This window comes from Ixodes scapularis, unplaced genomic scaffold (assembly GCF_016920785.2).
Source record: "Ixodes scapularis isolate PalLabHiFi unplaced genomic scaffold, ASM1692078v2 PGA_scaffold5__190_contigs__length_132052651, whole genome shotgun sequence".
NCBI lineage: Eukaryota > Metazoa > Arthropoda > Arachnida > Ixodida > Ixodidae > Ixodes > Ixodes scapularis.
This window is the reverse complement of record NW_024609880.1, coordinates 101,504,451-101,524,690: the sequence shown is the minus strand read 5'-3', so window position 1 is coordinate 101,524,690 and position 20,240 is coordinate 101,504,451. Positions and strand designations below refer to the sequence as shown.

General features: G+C 45.9%; 2 protein-coding genes across 2 annotated transcripts in view; one reads left to right on the top strand and one right to left on the bottom strand.

Moving 5' to 3' along the window:
* Nucleotides 1–1,556, bottom strand: part of LOC8036790 (tubulin polyglutamylase TTLL4) — a 32,068-nt gene extending 30,512 nt beyond the window's left edge. The window contains exon 1 of the mRNA XM_029995833.3: nucleotides 1,480–1,556. The gene's annotated coding sequence lies outside the window, so the exon portion shown is untranslated. The remainder of the gene's footprint in view (nucleotides 1–1,479) is intronic.
* Nucleotides 1,557–1,805: 249 nt separating this feature from the next.
* Nucleotides 1,806–3,219, top strand: LOC8036788 (pre-mRNA-splicing factor RBM22). Its single transcript, XM_029995835.3, has one exon. The coding sequence runs from the start codon at nucleotides 1,862–1,864 to the stop codon at nucleotides 3,188–3,190; it is 1,329 nt and encodes a 442-aa protein (XP_029851695.1). The 5' UTR covers nucleotides 1,806–1,861; the 3' UTR covers nucleotides 3,191–3,219.
* Nucleotides 3,220–20,240: the final 17,021 nt, after the last annotated feature.

Below are 20,240 nucleotides of genomic sequence, written 5' to 3'. Positions count from 1 at the left end.
TCTCTGCACCTCGTGAGTCTAGGCTGCCGGCTATACCCCCTTCAGATTTAGAATGAACGGCTGTTGTGTTGAAAGGAATCCAATTTGTCTTTTTCGGTAGTGACAATGATGACATTGCTAATAATTATCCATACACCCATAGATACACTAGTGGCAACAGAAAGACCACAGATCCGTGCCAAGAGCCTGCAGTGTTGGAATAAGAGAAAACATAAAAAACAAAAGTGAACTGTAGCAGACTCCACATAAGCCAACCAAGCATTGCGGGCCGTCTAAAATGCCTTAAAAGCGTTACATGCTGTACTCCGCATCGAGAGAGTGCCAGCTGATTCAGGTTCCTCTGCGAGATCGTCTGCTATCAACCTGAATCGGCCAGCATGGCGTACACAATCTGTCGGCAGCACTTCTCTCTCCGTGTGCATTGTCTGCGAAGTGGCAACGTACTACATTTTCCAGGGCAGTTGTTTTTTTCTTCTTTTGGACGAGATAAATTCAGTCATTAATCTTTTTTTCACTGTAAACTTCCACCACCTGCTTGCACCTCTGTAGTAAATTGCAGCGTGATACGTTGAGAAACCGATTTTTGCGGGTCGTCTTAAGTGCCTTCAAGCGTTAGTTTACATGCTGCAGAGAGACCACAGCTCCCGCTACAACCCACCCCTGAGCAACTGAAGCGTTGTGTGTACTTGTCAGTTTTTTTTTTTGTTTTAGTTTGTTCTACTCTCGGGTTATTTATGCAAGTTGCACACCACCATGCCTGCGTGTTCATCGCCTTTTTCTTTGTTTTGAGATCATTTAGCAAAGCAGGCGTCTAGCGAAGGAGCGGCCGATACATCGTTCCGCCGCGCAGAAGTAACCGCCTTCGGCACAAATCGCCCGAGTTTCCAGGAAACAGCAGACGCCGAATTATCATGGTTGTAACCAAACAGTCACCACTGCCTGTGACGAAAATGAGTTCGCAACCTTTGAAGGTGTTGACGGACAAAGAAATTTGTCCACGTAGCAACACTCCGACTAAGTTTTCTGTAGCGCATGTGTCGAGTCCAAGCTAACGAGTGCCCATTTTGTCGGATAGCATGAAGCCTAGACGAAATCATGTTCGTCTACGGCGCGAAAACCAGTTATGTCATTTTTCCGTGAGCTCGTCCACGCAACGGCTACGGTAACTGTCCCACGCAAAGATACACCCGTCTCAAACAATCGAGAGCTAATGCATTAGCTAAATAACTAAAGGTCACTAAGGTAACGTGGAGAATCGAAGCAATCACGAACACGTAGGCCAAATGAATGGCGATCCGCCACGAGGTTTTTTTGTGCTATCGTTAACGGCCTTTGAATCAACCTCTGAAAGAACAACATGCTCGAACATACTCGGGGCAGCAGTAGTACACTACTGTTAACCAAGAAAGGTCAGCTGAGAAGCGGCTGTGTTGGACAACACGAAGTGTGTGAAATGATGAAAACATTACGGTAACATACCTCACAAATACGCAGACTTCTCAGAATGAATGCAGGACAGAATGGATTGCATTGGATGGCGACCGGTCCTGAGCTGTAAATCCAAAACAATCCAGAAGGAAAAACACAACAATTTAGAGAACAGTAAAGTTTACATTTTTTATATTTACCATGCAAACAATTTTAATTTTTATATTAAATGAAACAATGTAGTTATTACAAGTAAATTTATTTTACAAAACGACCAATACACTTTGTGTATGTGTGTCGTCATTTACGTTTGTTTATTCAATCCCTGCAAATTCAGCCAAGCGCTGAGAGTAACACGCGTGACGTAATATAAACGCTTGACCATATCGCCTAGCAAACGAATACGCCATGCGGCGTTCCCCAAGCTCGCAAAATGGCGACCTCGAAAAGCGCGAACACGTACAACCGACTAAATTGGGAAGAAGCCGAGTTCCCGATCTTGTGCCAAACATGTCTTGGCGACAACCCGTACGTGCGGATGACCAAGGAGCACTATGGCAAAGAGTGCAAGATCTGCTCGCGGCCGTTCACCGTGTTTCGGTGGTGCCCCGGTGGCAGGATGCGCTTCAAGAAGACCGAAGTCTGCCAAACCTGCAGTAAGCTCAAGAACGTGTGTCAGACATGCCTGCTGGACCTCGACTACGGACTGCCCGTGCAGGTGCGCGACAACGCGCTCAGCATCAAGGACGAGATGCCCAAGTCGGACGTGAACAAGGAGTACTACTCGCAGAACGTGGAGCGCGCCGTGGCCGAGGGCGACGCCGGCCAGCCGTACGGAGCCCTCGCCAAGGCGCAGAGCCCAAGCGACCTGCTCATGAAGCTAGCGCGCACGACGCCCTACTACAAGCGGAACCGACCGCACATCTGCAGCTTCTGGGTGAAAGGCGAGTGTAAGCGTGGTGAAGAATGCCCATACCGCCACGAGAAGCCGACGGATCCCGACGATCCGCTGGCCGACCAGAACATCCGCGACCGCTACTACGGCGTCAACGATCCCGTGGCCGACAAGTTGCTGCGTCGCGCCGCGGCCATGCCCCGGCTCGAGCCGCCCGAGGATGGCTCCATCACCACACTCTACGTGGGCAACCTGGGTGAGCGGCTGACCGAGAAAGACCTCCGCGATCACTTCTACCAGTACGGCGAGATCCGGCAGATCACCATGCTCGCGCGGCATCAGTGCGCCTTCGTGCAGTTCACCAGCCGCACGAGCGCCGAGCTGGCCGCCGACAAAACCTTCAACAAGCTCATTCTGGCCGGCCGGCGCCTGGTCATCAAGTGGGGGCGGGCGCTCGCCCGGAGCGAGCCCGCGATCGCACCGACGCCGTCGCAATCGAGGCCCCTCGAGCCCGTGCCAGGACTGCCGGCGCCGCTGCCCATGCCGCCGGAAGAACTGGCCAACAACTACTTCAACCTGGCGTGCCTGCCGCACCCGCCGCCTACCTTCATGGCACCCATGGCCCCGCCTGGGACGCTCCCGCCCGGCCCTCCTCCACCCGGCACGACGCTGCCCCCCGGGCTGCCGCCCCCGCCAGGAATGTTGCCGCCGGGAATGGCCCCCCCTGGCACGGTGCCCCCCAGCCTGGCGGCCCTGGGGACGGCGCCACCGGGGACGGTACCCCCGCTCGGCATGCCACTGCGTGTTCACTACCCGTCGCAGGACCCTCAGCGTCTGGGATCGACGGGCGGTCGCAACAAAATGTAATAAATGGGCTTTCCACGTTTCGGCAGGGAGCAAAGGGACACTTTATTTTTTACCATAGCATCAAGCAGTTTTGAGACCCCAGAGTTGTAGTTCGAGCTTTGTCTCGGCTGGGTCTTGCAGTTCACTTTATGACGCCACTGTAAAGCCTTGTTGGCACTGATTAGAACGCCCGACTTAATTTTTTGACGGATTCAGGTCTAATACCGTAACCCACTTGACAGCTTCCCACTAGAGCAGTGTGCATGTTGTATTTCCATAATGTGTCTATGCTCGCCACTTGCCATTTTGAGAAGAAATGTCGCTTTTCTGTCTAGGTGTGAGGATTCCTACAGTTCAATATCTGTTGCTATACTTTGGTAATGTGATCCGTCTCTTTTTTCTTGTCCAACTCGATAACTGCAGAACAGGCAGAGTTCTGAAATGTTGAAGACCATTATAGTCCGATACCAAAGAGGTCCTCAAGGCTTGGGGAGCACCTACAACACGGAAATTCAACATTTTAACTCTTTACGGTGAACAGTGCCGCACAGTGCACACTGCCTCTGTGAACAACCATTAATTGCTGTATGCAGTTCTCTTGGGAAGAACCAACAAATTGGTGCCTGTCACGTGGAATACAAAAGGTTGGGGTGGTGAGCCGATTCAGCAACTTCTTAACTGCTTTTGATCTAAAGGCGTTTTAAATGCCCTAGTGACACGTGTGCAAACATGCGAAGCTACCTTTGCATGCCCTCGGTCTTTTCTTGCATTCCAAGTATGCCTTCTTGGCATTGTTTGGATGTTGCAATGTGGCAGGTGCAATGTCCATGCTACAGCCACTGATGAAATGAGAACAGCATTGAGAAGCATCGGTAGTCCCGCCTCCAGCATGAGCTTTCTACCTTTGGCAACGCTTCAACGTCTCGTGCACCTTGAACGCACGCACGCAGTCAAAGTGTGGCAAGAATGCATGGAGCTCGTCCTAGGGACCGGGCGTTTGAAAGACACGCCCTGCCGTTCTTACTCTGTCAGTGACTATAGTTGGATGATGACTGGGAAGGAAGTCGAAGATTACGTACTACAGAAACTGCAGTGGTGGCAGAGTTAACCGTGGCAAAAGGCCTGGTCGAGACCTCGGACGAATCACCATTAGACAAGAGGCAGCTCGAAAACACCAATTTTTTATGCATAAAGCAAGTCGTCTGGTTCTTGCGCGGGAGTTGTGGTGATGACAGAATGGCGTCAAGTTCTGATCGGCTTTGATTGAAAGGATAGCGGGTAGACCTCAATGCTTGGTGCCTTTAGTTCTACCCACTATCTTTTCTAATCGGCCAATAAGAGCTTTGCGTTCTGGCGTTATCGAAACCCCTGTGCAAGAAGCAGACGACTTGCGCTCCGCATAAGCACCCCGGAAAGATCACTGGCTGCATTCTGCGATTTACCAATGGTTACTTGTCTAAACTGAATCTGCATCGCTCCCAGGTTGGAGGATAGAAGTCGAAACAATTTAAATCATCATTTAAATCCAACCTTTCACGCAAAAATATACCCCGGAAATATTTTTATTTACCATTTATGTATCATTTAATTCTTCCTACGTGCATTTGTTTGTATTTAAATTAAGTAATCTTCATGGAAGATGTTTAAATCGGGCTGAACACGAGCAAACGTAGATGCTATTCTGAGCCATTAGAGCATTGAACTTATTTATACCTTTCATTTTATTCATCACTTGCGTAAAGAAAGTCGGAATGTGAAAGAGAAAGCAAATTGAGCTTTTCAACCTACCAAAAAAAAAAAAAAGAAGAACCCCCGTTTTTGCTTTAATATGGTGGGTTTACATCAATAAAATGTTAAACTACCTGAAATTTACAGTAATTATTTCTTCCGCAGTATTTTCAGTGATCAGACAGATTAGACAACTAATCCACCATGTTTAAAAATACATCTTGTAATGAAAAGATCAGATTTATTCGACTTAAAAATAACAGGATATTTTTCCCATCGTTGTCACACTCCAAGTAATAACTATGAGAACCTGAGCATCACTATCTATATTGACGGGATACATATCTGTAACTACAGGTTGTTTCAAATAGCGGCCAGGCTCTTTAAATCGACCGCAAAAATTGGTTTCTTAACCTATCGCGCTAAGATTTGGTGCAGCGTTGCCCACAGGTGGTGCCTTTTTTCTATAAAATTTGCAAAGAGTAAACTTGCCCGAAAAAAAAGAAAAAAAAAAGGCTCAACTCCCAATGAAACGCAGCGAAGCCACCGGTCTTCAGACCTGTTGTTTGAAGACCGTTGGGTTCGCTAAATTTCGATAAGAGTTGAGAATTTTTTTTTTTTACTTTTTCCTTGGGTAAGTTAGCTCTTGGCAAATTTTATAGAAAAAATGCACCACCCGTGAGCAACGCTGCACAAAATCGGAGCGTTATAAGTTAAAGGGCCCCTGAAAAGAATTTTTTTAACAGTTTGGTTGGGACACGCGTGTCAAAGAATAAATTTTTTATTTTGCACCGAACCTGAGCGCGCTGAACGTAGTAACTTAATAAAACTTTTCTTTTCTCAAATTTCGCATTATTTTAAAAGTTATAGGCGAATTAGAATTACAAAAACAAGCAAAAAATAACCTCCTTCATGACGTCGTAGGTCCTGGCTTGAGTGGCCATGAACTAGAGGAGGGGTAGTGAGCTCATCGAGCGTTCACGTTTGCCGCACTCCGGGTCAACGGCTCGAGAGGGCGCCACTAAAGCATATGTTGGATAGGCTCTATGAAGCGGGCGGCCGGGGCGGCTCGGCATTGCATTTGCTGCGCGATTAAAGACTATTTCGGCATAATACTTCATTGGCCACAAACGACAGCAAACACGGGGTAAAGATCAGTTCAGAACGGGAGCCACTTCGCGCTGCTATGCCGCCAAATGGCCAAATCGCCAGCAGGGCCCGCGCCGAAGGCCTTCGGGACGCTTGGAACCGGTCGGATCGTTGAGCCGGTGTACGACCGCAGCGCCGCCGCGTACATCCGGGGCTTTTCTACGCTGGCCGTTTGTCGTAGCCTCATCCCACTAGTTATTTCTAGTATGCGCCGTTTTTTCCGCCGCTTGGTGGCGAGTATGTCGACGGGTCTTTTCTTGTTTCCGTACTTTATAAACTGCATTTGTTTCTTTTCTGATCTAAAATACTGAACAAAAACTTCTTTTATAAATAATTGAAACGGGTCGCGCCAGTTATATTTTGTATTTCGACTACGAAAAAGCTTTTAGCGGCTCTAACCAGTAGTAAGCCTAGGACCAAACACGTCCCATTTTGCGCGCTTTCGGTACCGCGGGTCGCCCTCGTCGGTGGAGGAGGTTTCCGCGTCATCCGGTTAAAATATGACGCACTGATATTTAGTTGCTCTCTCCGTGCCCGCTGGCCTGCCCGGACCCCAAGAGACGTGGAAACCGCAAAAAAGGTAGACGCTTAAATATGATTGCAGGGCCCCTTTAAGGCCCGTTCACACTCTTGCGACCGAGTACGACTGAGAGAGACGAGATCTCTTAAAACTTCTTAAATGTTTTTAGAATGAGGGAACACACTGGCATTGTGGCGCCATCTATGCGGTGACCCTGGAACTGCATTTCACAAGAGCGAAGGTTTTGCGGGATTTCCGAGGTCAAATGTGCGTAATACCCATACAAAGGCTCGTTTATAACATCGACAAAAGTTTTTCGAGCCAAAAAAAAAAAAAAAGAATAATGCGCAAAAAAAAAAAAAAAAAAAAGAATGCCGGACCGCCGAGTTTACACTGCTTCCCAATAGATGGCGCCAGTGTGTTCTCTGGTTTAAGAAGTTTTAAAGGGACACTACAACGAAATTTCGGCGCTCATTTTTTGGTCTATATGTGTTCAAAAAAGCACCATCAAATCGAACATACCAATATCTTGTTAAAAAAGTCACGAAAAGGAATTTTAAAACGAATTAAACGATTAGCAAAGAGCACCTGGTGGATGTCGCTAACGCCTCGTTTGTAATGCCCGTCTAGCAACCTTGGCAGCTAGTGACGGAGGTTGTCTCGCCTCCGGCCACGACGAGAGAAGAGGGGCAGGAGGAACTCCCCTCTTCCCGAGAATGCCTTTTGTGTGTCACAGAAGTCGCTATTGTCCCCCTACAAGATTATAGAAGATTAAACCGTCACTCAAAATTTGTACAAAAGCAGCCGCTTCGGTGGCTGGAACGACTAGGCCATCCTCTCGACGGCAGCCTCGCCGTAGCTTTGCTCGTGTTGAGACGACCTACGTCACGATTGCGTTGGATGTCAGATGGTCTCCGCTGGGCCTTCTCGGAGCGCTTGCCAGAGTGGGCCGTTTATAACCAAAGGTACAGCCACCAGGCTCAACACACAAACGTGCGATAGTCAATTACGGATATTGTGGATCACATTCAACTTATTTTTGAACACGACGGGAATATTTCAAATTTCGTTGAAGTATCCCTTTAAGGAACCCAGGTTTAAGAGGTCGCAAGAGTGTGAACGGGCCTTTATCTGAAATTCTGAGCGCGAAGTCCATGACGTCATGGAATGGTCATTCGCTCTTTCGACCTGAACGAGATGGTGTTTCGCTCTTTCCACCTCAACGTGGAGGAGAAGCCGATCCACTTCTTCTCCACGCGCCCGAAATGCCGAGAGAGAAGGCAAGTGAGAAAGGAGGTGAGTCTCGCGCCGTCAATAGTGCTGTAAAATCGTTTTCTTCGCGTAAAATTAATTTTTTTACACGCGTGTCTCAACCAAACCGTTAAAAAAAAATTTTTTTTTTCTTTTCAAGTTTTTTTTTTTAACGGGATTGTCCGGTAAACTTTTGTCTTCGAGAAAACAAATAAATCTTATTTTAACTGTGTTTAGGAACACCCTCCGCGCAATATCCTAATTTTTCATCATCCTCCACGCGAGAAATTGGATTTTAAACTCTTCCCAAAACGCGTTCTAAAAAAAAAGGCATTTTTGTTGGCAACATTCGCAACCGCGGAAGCGGTTGCGAATGTTGGGAGGAGATCAAGGAGCAATTAGAAAGCGAAAACTTTGCAGTGTATGGATTAGCAGAAACACATCTGAGGGATATGCAAGAACCAACATGCATACAGCGCTATCTCTGGATGGGATGCATCCGGGCCAATGGGGAACGCAAGGGAGGGGAATTAAGGGTGTTAGTGAAGGGTCAGGAATAGGAAATTTAAGAGAACGAGAGGCTGCAGGGAACACATGTGGGTCAAAGACAATATTGGGGGTTTAGACAGAATCCCGGGTTTTGTGTATCTAAAAACAGGGAGTGATGCAGGGGAGGAAAACGCACAGCACTTAACATTGTATCAGGAGACGTTGGGGAAATAATTATCTTGGGGGTCATGAATGCGCATTTGGAAGACCTTGATGGACATACGGATACAACAGGGAGGATGCTTCATTTCATTTCATTTATTTACTCTCAAGGCCGAAGCATTACAGAGAGAAGTAGGGGAAATAAAAAAAAAAAATTAAAAAATAAAATAAACGTCAACATCAACATAACAGCACGGTTACAAAAAAATTGTTGCAGATGGCAGATTTGAAGCGGATGGTGTCAGTGATCAGGGCGATGGAGCCGGGAAGGTGGTTACAGTCGACGCAAGTTTTGGGAATGAAGGAGTAGAAATGTAAATTAGTGCGGCTGCTCGGCACACCAACCTTGTACTGGTGGTCGCTGCGGGAAGAAGTGTACGATGGTGGCTAAAAGAGAGAATCGATAAGGGAAGAGTTGAAATGATAAATCTTATGAAAGAGACAAAGACGAGACATTTTACGACGCAATGAAAGATCGAGAAAGTTAAGATTAGATTTCATTGAAGAGACACTGGCAGTACAGAAGTAATTTAAAAAAAAATGAAACGCCGAACGGTTCTTTAATGGCTTCTATTTGTAAAATAAGAGAATTAATATTAGGGTCTCAGATTGATGATGCGTACTCTAGCATTGATCGGACTAAAGATTTATAGAGCAGAAGTTTTAGGTTAGTTAGGGCTAAAGAAAAGTTACGCCGTAGATAACCGAGTGAACGATTAGCGTTACTTGTGATGTGGTCAACGTGATTGTGCCATGAAAGATTATCAGCAATTGTAATGCCTAGATACTTGTAGGAAGAAACCTGCATTAAAGAAACATTGTTAAGTAAGTAGCCACATAGTAACACATGATTAGGATGACGTGAAATTTTCATCGACTTACATTCGGTAGCGTTAAGTTTGATTAACCAGGTACCACACCAAGATGCAATATTATCTAGGTCAGACTGAAGGGCGGAGCGATCACCAGGACCAGGGTCCAGAATTTGGCTATAAATAACACAATCGTCAGCCAATAGGTTTATAGAGGAGGCAATGCAGTTAGGCAGGTCGTTAATATAAACAGGCAGGTTGTTAATATAAACAAGAGAAAATAGAGTTTTACGAAGCTCTTGATCTGGTATTGGTTAATTTTCAGGTAAAATGTGATGCAAAAATAACTTGGGAAAGAAAGAACTCGCACTCGACGGTTGACTACTTTTTTAATGTCGCGGGAGCTATACAACAGATTATGAGGTATGGAAATAGATGAGGGAAGCTAGGCACAAGAAATCTGGGGAGCGACCATAAGAAAATTAAGATCAGATTTCGCACAGTAAAACCAGAAATGCAAAATCAAAAACAATAGGGTATAGAAGTAACTGATAAACAATTACAGGAGGTATCTAAGCGAATCGGGAACATAGTATCCAAGCAGCCGGAAAGGGAATGGATATATGAGGACTTAGTAAGTGTTTTCAAAAGAGAGTTAGAGAAATACCAAATCAAACAAGGAGGAAGAAAACTAAAACGCAAGCTCAAAAACTGGTGGGATAAAGAGGTTAATGCAGCAGCATCGAGACGCCAGGCGGCATCTGGAGAACGCAGATGGGCAAAGAAAAAGGAGGCCACGCCAGCTGAAGTAGCATCAAGATAAGAAGACTTTCAGAAAGAAAGCGGGGGGCATCAGCTTTAGTACAAGCCAAAATTGGGAGGGCAGGGGTCCAGTGGCTGATAGAGATAAACCAGAAGGATAGGAATGCGGCAAAAAGGTTCTGGGAAGACATCAGTGCACAGGAAAAAAAGACCGAGGGTTACCAGCAGACACTAACCACACAGGAAGGGACAAAGGTAGAGGGGAAAGAGGCAAGAGAGTACATTCGACACTATCGAAGCAGCATTTACGGAGTTAGAACCTGCAGATCAGGCCGTAGGGAATGGTAGCGTCTACACAACACAAGAGGGGGATCATACTGGAGAAGAGGAAATGACCACATGGAAATGAGAAAAAGCAGACGGGAAGGTTCCGGCTGGAACTGCGACAAGTCCAGACGGCATGCATACCAATGAGACTGATAAAAGTCGTGGGCAAAACAAGCAGATTGAAACTAAGGCAGGTGATTGACCAGATACTTATGGGAGGGGAGGTACCCAGTGACTGAAAATTGAGCAGGATGAGATTATTTTATATGGGCAAGGGAGATAAAGACTATCAAATCACACCGACCAATCACAGTAACTTCAGTAATATACAGACTAGCTATGCAAATTGTGAAAAGAAGAATAGAAGAATGGGCAGAGAGAAAGCAGATTCTGGGGTAGCTTCAAAACGGTTTCTGGAGGCATAGACTACTAGGTAACTTATTCGTAATCACGCAGTGTATAGAGATAGCAATGGCAAGTCTATGGGTAGCATTTTTGGACATCAAAGGGACATATGACAGTGTGAATCAGAAAAAACTCTGAGATTAAGTGAAGAGATATGGGCTAGGGGGAACTATGGTTAAGTGTCTAGAACGGGTTTATACGGAGAATAGGGTTGTTATAACATGGGAAGCCGAAACTACAAGACCAGCAGCAATAAAAAGAGGACTTAGACAGGGTTGCCCATTGTCTCCCCTGCTCTTTATGATATACCTCAGTGAGATGGAAAAAAGATTAGAGCAGTGCAACCTAGGTTTTGACCTGACTTACATGGAGGAAGGACGACTTTACCATTGGTCATTGAAGACTGGAACTCACTGCCTGACGTAATTGTTACCTTATCTGATACTAAGAAATTTTCTGCAGCCATTAGCTTATTTTTTCTAACCCATAACTAGATTACAGCGTGTTTTTGTAGATAAATAGTTTTGTTACTTGTTTGTTTTTTAAGTGTTCACTCCCTTGTGTAATGCCCCCTGGGCCTTCAAGGAATAATAAATGATGATGATGATGATGATAAAGTAAATAAGTTATTGCCAGGGCTAATGTATGCACGCGACATTGTACTCGTATCAGAAAGACGTGTGACAATACAGGAACTGATTATGATTTGCAGCAGGGAAGGGGACAGTTTAGGACTAAAATTCCGTAGGGGCAAGTCGGGTATAGTAGTTTTCAACGACGGGCAGGGGGAACCCCCAGAGGTACAGGACACATTGATAGAACACGTCGAAAAGTATAAATATCTGGGAGCATGGTTAAGTGAAGGAACATGGCATCTAAAAGACCGTGAAGATATTGTAATAAAGAATGGGAAACGAGATTCAGCTATCATGAAACACCGGGCACTATGGCACTATAATAGATAGGAAGTCGGTAGGGGTGTATGGAAGGGAGTCATGGTGCCAGGACTGTCATTTGGGAATGTGGTATTGTGTATGAGGACAGAAATCCAGGCAGGTTTAGAGATACAGCAAAGGAGTGTGGGGAGGCTGGCATGGGGGCACATGTGAATGCACCAAATGAGGGAGTACATGGGGATATGGGTGGGACATCTTTCGAAAGTAGAGAAGCGATCAGAAAAGTACGATTTGAACGAAGACTAGCTAAAATGGAGGATACATGGTGGGCAGCGAAAATGTACAAGTATTTATATATGAAAATTCTAAACACTAAGTGGACAAACCGAACCCGCAAGCTGAGATCTAAATACATTGAACGAGATGGGGCCGATCAGTGTGTATCAGTAGAAAAGGGAGTAAAAGAAACAGGGAGGAAGTTGTGGGAAGAGAGAATGCAGGAGAAATCAGTAAATCAGCTTTAACCATATACAGGGCACAAAAACAAGAAATGAAGAAGGAACAGTTGTATGATAATTCATTGGGGAGCTCATTACTGTTTGAGGCTAGAACGGAGGTGCTAAGAACGAAAATATATAGGGCTAAATTCCAGGAAATTCCAGACACTCTATTCAACGCATGCAACCGCGAAAGGGAAACTATAGAACACGTAATTGTAAGGTGCACGGGGCTTCGTCCCATCCTCTTAGGGGGGATGACTACGGATTTGGTGAGGGCACCGGGATTGGCAGACATGAATGGACGAATGGATAAGGAAAGAATTGGGAGATTAGAAGTTTGGTGGAAAAGATATAGGGAGGGGTAAAAAATACGGATAAAAATAAGCAATGGAATCACTTTAAAAGGTGGAGGCGGGGAGGGGGGGGGGGGTTGTGTTATAACAAACTTTATACAAATAAAAAAAAAGGATGACAAAATGTTAGGCTAGGTGGCGCAAGCTGCCGCCTGTTACAAGGGGTATAGCCATTACCATTCATCCATCCATCCATCAGGCGTAACATCAGGTAAAGAGCCGCGTTGGGGCGCCTCCCAACTGCTGTACTGTAACTTTTCGTTTTCCCTTGTTGCTCTGTCAGACTATATTTTCGTGGATTTAAGGGGACTTTTGTTGTGCGGTTGGTTAAAACAACCCTCGAACTGCAAACAAACGATGTCGTGTTGCTGTGTGAAATAGAATCGAGCTGTCCGCGTGCGAATGTGGCCACGACCTGTCAGGTTTCAGATTGGTTTCGGTTTTGCCGCATAAATATATTTTGCAAATACAACTGTTCCTCTAGCATCAATGTTTTGATCTTGCAAGAGATTTAGATAGCCTAAACGTCTAAATTAACGATAGAGCTTACCTTTAATGTTATTCGTATGCAAAATGGTTTCGGTTTCAATTGCGCCGCATAGACTTTTTTTTTTTTGTGTGTGTGTGCGTGTAGCTGCTGCTTTACGCTCAATTAATCTCGCAAGACATTAGACAGTTTTAGTGGATCGTACGCTAAAGCCTTGCGTACGCAATAAAATTGCGGGTCGGGAGTGCGCGTGCGCCAGGGGGGTAAAGATGGGTAAGGAAAAGTAGCAAATCAAAAAAAAAAAAAAAAAAAAAAGGGTTGTGTGTGTGTTTATACAGCCTAGAACTTGGTCGGCCTCACAGGGGTGACGAGTCTCCCAGCTGTAGATGAGCAATTTAGCCAGTGCGGTACAGCCGCTAGCCTGGGGTCTTAACGTGCATCACGCAGTAGTGATACACGACCGCACGCCGGTACGATGCTCATCCAGATCGAAACGGGCAGGGGTGGGGCTCGAACCCAGGATCCCTGGGTTCTGCAGCGCGAGCTTTCGCTCCACGTGCTCCGAGTGGCAAATCCCGTGCGCCGACACCCGGGGTTCCGAGTGAACGATCGCAAAAGAGAGCGACAGAACACGAGAGAAAGAAAGCAACGTTGCCATGGTAAACGCGAAGAGTGAAAACTTTCTGCAATATAAACAGTGATAATTTAACGTTGTAAACTAAATTCTGAGCTATTCTAACGCTTATAAAAAGCAATAAAGTCGTTACGCTGCATTAACTTCCCTTCTGTCGAAATCTCGGAAATCTGGTGATTGCGCAGTTTCGTATTCCTCAACCGCCCCCACCCGCGCCCCACTGGCGAAGCCGGGTATATGGTTTAGTTTAGCGTTAACGCGAGGCCGTACATCTGCGCGCTATGCAAAAAAAAAAAAAAAAAAAAAGCTTCGAAAGGAACGCGAATATTTTTCCACCGGTAAGTTCGTGAATTGTTGAAGTTCACGAAACTGCTCTGATGATGTAATCGTGTTTGGGACCCCGAGGGTCTGCCTGCATGATCCGCCGCTTGCGGCAGCCAGAATGTATGGGAAAATGGCGGACCTTTTCCTCTAGAGTTAGTATGTATGATCTCTATGGCGTGCGCAGAACGCAATAGAAGAGCTAGCGTATTGCGTACGCACGCAACGCTGGGGATTTTGCGTGGCGGGCTAGCGGGCTCTGCGGGACGTTCTCGAGAGATCTCGGACCCAACGAGAGCGCCAGTTTCAAGATGGCGGTTGCCTCGACTGGCGCAGTAAAGGCGACGTGGTGTTTTCGAAGTTCTGTGTTACGTGAAATTGCGTGGTGTTCAGCTCGGCAATTCTTTCCGGGACCTACGGCGGTCGAATCAGATCGCCGTGCAGCTGAAGGAGTGCACAGTGAAAATGTTCGCCGCTTGGAATGTGCGTGAACGCTGCGATCTGCTCAACGCTAAGCCTATTCGCACAGTTCATCGCCGACAGACGAGCGACTCTAGAAGAAATCGTCGACGTTCTCGCTATGTACTGGACATCAGTAGGTCATGAATTTCATTCCGCGATAACATTGATAAAAGGTGCCGTTTCAAAGGGAAGATTGACGGAGACTCCGTGATCGAATTTGGCTACGCACTCTTAAGCCTGGTTCAGACAGTTGCGTTTGACTGCGTTTGACTGCGTTGCGGCAGTGAGAAACCAGGAAATCCCTGCTACTTATAACGCGTGCTAAGATGATTCTTTGAATTGGATTGCACGCTTCACACGAAGCACAGATGTGCCGGTGACTCGCTTTCGGTTCTCGACGCAACGCAGTCAAACACACTCAAACGCAAGTGTCTGAACTGGCCTTTACTCGTAGCCTCTGTACCCCGCAGAAAAGCGCGCTTGACAAGGCAGCTGCGGCTTGGTTTAATGTGAAATAAAATGATTGGACACGTTTTCATTTTCAATATTTCTTTCCAGGAGCATGGTTGCGCTATAAGCACGCGGAATTTTGCAGCTCTAGCAAATCTAACCAAGATCATGCGCGGTGTTCACTCGAAAACGTAACGCACAACTAAAATCGGTCCGAGCAGGTCATTTTTAGCGTACGCTATATTACTGCGTATAGCGTACGTAAGAGCCAGCAACGCTGTACTAAAACTGTCTATTGCCTTCAAATGTCTACGTTGACGGTAGATCATCTTTTTTAATCAACTGTCTCCCAGAGTAATGACTAATCGATGAGATTGATCTTGTACGACTCGCAGCTTTGTCCTCAACACTAATTTATATGGCGTGCATGTACGCCTGCTAGTGAGCGAGCGGCGAAGGAAATATTTTTCGCGCATCTCGTGCGTTTATTTAGCCGCCAATGCTCTCGAAGGATTATGCTTCCTGCCTGGCTGACAGGGTTTTCCGCAATTTATATTTTCCATTGATTGGTGTGCCCCTTCATTGTATTTCTTACTTTTTTGAAAGCTTGCTGATGTTCCCCTAACAACCAGGTTGAATTGGAATCTTTATTTCTTTCGGATCAACCGAAAGGGGAACAGAGACTAAATGTAGAAAATGCCTGACTAAGGTTTCGGTCGATGATGTATTATAAAGCCATGACATTATTTGAATTGCTGATATTTTACAGCTGCACGAGTGTATAGAATGCTTTGGACTCCAAAGCATCCCTAGAGTCAATGGCAAATAGCTATCTCGCTGAACTAGGAGTATGGCTTCATAAAAATCAACTGCAACTAAATTCTAAGAAAACCAAGTATATAATTGGAGGCAGAGGCAAAAAATACGTCGGTATCATCTGCGTATATAATATTTCTTGAGATTTAGGAGTAGCAGTAATGTCATTTATATAAAGGAGGAACAACAAGTGGCCTACGATAGAACCTTGGGGGCAACATATTATACTTCCAACGTGGTTGAGACAGAGATGTTAACTTTGACGAATTGAAGGCGATTTGTTAGATAATGTTTTATGAAAGCCAAAGCTACTCCTCGTATTCCGTACAGTTGAAGTTTACTTAGCAAAATTTGGTGTTGAATCGTGTTGAAAGCTTTTTTAAAGTCTAAAAAAACTCCGAGTGTGTATAATTTATTTTCCATGTTGTATATTATTTTATCTTTCGTCTCAACAAGTGCCTGCTCTGATGATTTGCCACTTTGGAAGCCAAAAAACTAATATAATCGGCTTTGTATAACTCCCTCAAATATTTTCAAAAATATTGGCAAGACTGATATTGGTCTATAATTTTGTAGATATGGTTTACCTCCTTTAAAGACAGGTGTTCATAGTTATCCCACATTTCAGACGTCTTGGGAACCATCCAGCAGGGAGCTTCATATTTGTCAAGTTTTTACAGCGGAGCTGTTAAGAGCTAGGGTTCCCCAGGATCGTGTCCGGTACCAAAGAAATGTCGACGCAAACCTACACGAACTTATGGACAGCTACCGCCATCTATAAGCGACGGCGTCAACCAGTCTGGTTACCGCTATCGCTCATAGATGGCGGCTACCTTTCCAGATATCATAGAAGAATGGATAGTTGGGCGAGTTGGTGTGAATTTATCGTAGGACACAACGCGAAAAACAGACGAGGACGAAGAAAAAACACACGTCACGAGCGCAGCGCACGTCACGTGTGTTTCTTCTTCGTCCTCGTCTGCTTTGAGCGCTGTTTCCTACGCTCTTATCAGTTTCGGTTTGGACTCACGATGCGTCGGCCGCGTGCGGTTCCTTCGGAGAAAGGAGACCGGGTGCGGAAGGAGCGGCGACGTACGCAGCAGCGCGAATGGGTCCGCAACCGCCGCGTGCGTCGAGCGCTTCAGATTCCCTTGCGCAAGACGTGCAGATCGCTCGCCTGAAAAGCCACCGCCAAGTGCAGAAGCTACAGCTTCCCTGCTCTTCCTTCTTCACCAGAGTGAAAAGCCTGAAAGTTTTGATACAACTCATCAGGGCTGGAATATTGCACATTTGAGCTAAAACATTTTATGATCACCATCCTGTCTAACTTTATAACTAAAAATTGAAGTCCTCCAATCACATAAATATGTACAAAGTTTATTTAATAACTGTCTCGTGGAACAATTAAGCAACCAACAAGTTTCAAAGAAAACTATTCTTCATGTTCCAAAGGACAGTAAGGTAAGTGCTCTCTGGAGGCCTGGAAAGCACTTCCCATTCTAACGTTTTGAAGGTTTCAGTTCCTAAGAAAAGTAAAAGTTTTAATCGGTAAACATTCCCCAAACCCTACAAACCAAGAACTCAGCCCCCTCAACCAAGAGTCCATCAGCGACATCATCGTGTAAACGGCGCATGGGTTGGTGCGACGATGAACGCCACACAAGTGCCGCGTGAATGACGTGTACTTCGCAAAAAGGAGGTTCCCCTGGAGGTTACCGGTTCCCTAACTTTGTTTCAGAACCAAAGAATAATAAAAGGCGGGTACGCGCACGTCCGGAGACCACGTGTCCCACGGCGTAGTCACAGAAGTTCCCCTGAACACTTGCCGCAGCGTTGAATAATGACTTGAAATTACGGATTATCTTTACTATTCATGGCAATGCTCGGTTGTAGATGCCGTCGGAAACATAGACAGCCTCGGCAATTCTCTCTGCGAAGGTGTGGTAAGTCTTATATGTAAATCCGATATGTAAATCTGAGGAACGCTCGGATAGTTGCTCCAAGCTCACGGCCCTCTTTTACCTCAATAAAAACCGCGTTCTTTTTTTTTTTTTTATTACGAGAAACGCAATTGAACTGATAACAACCTAAAATAAAGTATAAGAAGAAGCGAAATGCGAAACACTCATCGAAGAACATATTCCAATCCCCCGTACACGAAGTGCCTGCATATCCGACAATCCTATGCCTGATGTTACGTCACGCGTAACGGCAGGTTGTCAGCCATTGCCACTGGCGAAATTCGGGGTGCAGTTTCGTACACACGTTCATGAGTAGTTTAATTAATATCCGGACATTATATATCAAAATAAAAATGACATTTGTCTATATGGAGGCTCCCTAGACCTAACGACCGCAAGAACTAAAGTACTTCCAGTTTAGACCGGACAATTCCTTTAAGAAACCGATTTTTGCGCTCGATTTAAAAAAAAACAAACAAAAAAACACCTTGCCGCTATTTGAGACACCCTGTAGAATTTGCCACCTAAGGCGAATATTCCAAAAGTTAATTAGTAAATCTTAGGTAATTAGTTCTTTAATTACCACGTTACACTCGTAGCCTGACGTTTGCGGCGGTCGATAATGTTATCCCGAAGTAATAATCTCTTAATTTCATGCGCAATTTTTCTTTTCAATGATTCTGTCGTTGGGTGAAACACCCTGAATAACCAAATTATCTGTGCCATAAAGTGGTTAGGTACGCTATTACCATAACTAATTACCGTAACACTATTACCATAACATATTAACATAACTAATTTATTAAAATATGATTTCGCTGCTCCAGCCTCTGACAGTTCATTATTAGCTTTCTTGGTGAAGCTGCAGCTGAAGACTCGGCAATGAATTCCCGAAGATGTGTAGTGCTCGATCGCCCGTTATCGCAGTACGGCCGTGGTGTAAACCCAGGGACGTTGCCCAATGTTCCAGTTAACTGCTATAACAGCAAAGATCTTTGTCCCACCTGCTTCCTCTTTCTCAACTAGAAGGAACATTGAGAAGTAGCGATGTGCACAATTATCCTCCAATAATAAAAACTTCTCTTAAAGTTTTTTTTTTTTTTTTTTATTTGAGGGGGGGGGGGGGGGGTGCAAGCGCACGTTTGCATCTACCGCACGAGCATGGAGCGCTTTTGGATCGCTTCAAACCCACCAGGGGATTCCGCATAACGTCTTACGGAAAGTGCTCACCTCCTGTGGCCATACCTGAGAAGCGTGCTGCTCCCTCTGCACCGCTGCTGCGCGGAGCCGCAGCAGCGGTGCAGGCCGCACCATGATGTACCGTCGGAGTGCACTCCTCCTGTATAAAGCTGTCACGTGCCTAGCTTCGTCGTTATAATGGGCTAGGCGTCTGTGTGTGTGTGTGTGTGTGGGGGGGGGGGGGGGGGGTATCTTTTGCCCTTTGCCAACTGCTGAAAGATGCGTGCGGCGTCGCGCAACCCCGCTGTTCCGTTTCCCTGCACGACAGCGCTGCAAAGGGAGCAGCACGCTTCTCAGTTGGGCTACCGCTGGGCAAGCTGCCACAGTGGCAGCTTGCCCAGCGGCGTAGCCAAAGTCCTAGCCAATCGAGCTGTGTAAAACGTAACACGCGGCTATGCTTTCTGCGCGTCACGGCGCTTCCTCTCGAAGGTCTCGAGAAACTCACACTGCTTTGGGTTGGCTCCGATGGCTCGTAGCATCTTCTGCGGCCAGACTTCAGGCAAAATCTACACACTTCGTCGCGGGGAAGAGAAACCAGGCGAAGACACTGGGGCGGTGCTGCGTTCGTTTTGTTCTATGTGCACGTCGTCTCCGGGGTTTTCCAAATGCGAGCTGTTCTTACCCGATGGGGATCGTTCTTCTCATTTTTGAGCTACTCTGTTGCCCAGAAGGTTAAGCATAAACAACGCGGTCATCACGAAAATTATTAATATATTTCTCAATTCTTGTAAAGTATCGGTCTCCTATGAAATTGCTGTTTCTTTTATAGTTTTAGAATGTATAGTTTTACGTACGTTTGGTATTTTTAAGCAGGGGTATTGGAAAGAGAAGTTTAATATTAATTTTCTTTGAAATAAAATAACAAACAAAAGAAACAACTAAGATTAGATATTCCTGGACCGTTTGTCCCCACTTCCATCCTCCTCCTCTCCCCTCCTCCCTCCCCCCCCCCCCCCCCCCCCCCCCATAACAACCAAATTTCTGATACTGCCACTGAGCAGCCTTGTGTTACCGTTACAACTGAAACTGAGACAGAGCCAAATATGCATGGCCTTGTGGACAGGTTTTAAGGGGTGTCCACACAGAACACGGTTCCCTCCTACCTTTAAAGGGACACGATTTTGTACCCCATAGGTGTACCTAGAGCCACTAAATGAGCTACGCTCTTAGAGTATCGGCACTCCGTTCCCCGATCTGCTCGTGTGCGCCGCCATCTTGGTGCTTAGTGCGGAGCAGACACAAGTGTCGATCGTCACAATTCAAAAACGCGACTTGCTCAGTTTTAGA

Coding starts and splice junctions, on each gene's coding strand:
- LOC8036788 (XM_029995835.3), top strand. CDS start 1,862: ATGGCGACCTCGAAAAGCGCGAACACGTACAACCGACTAAATTGGGAA.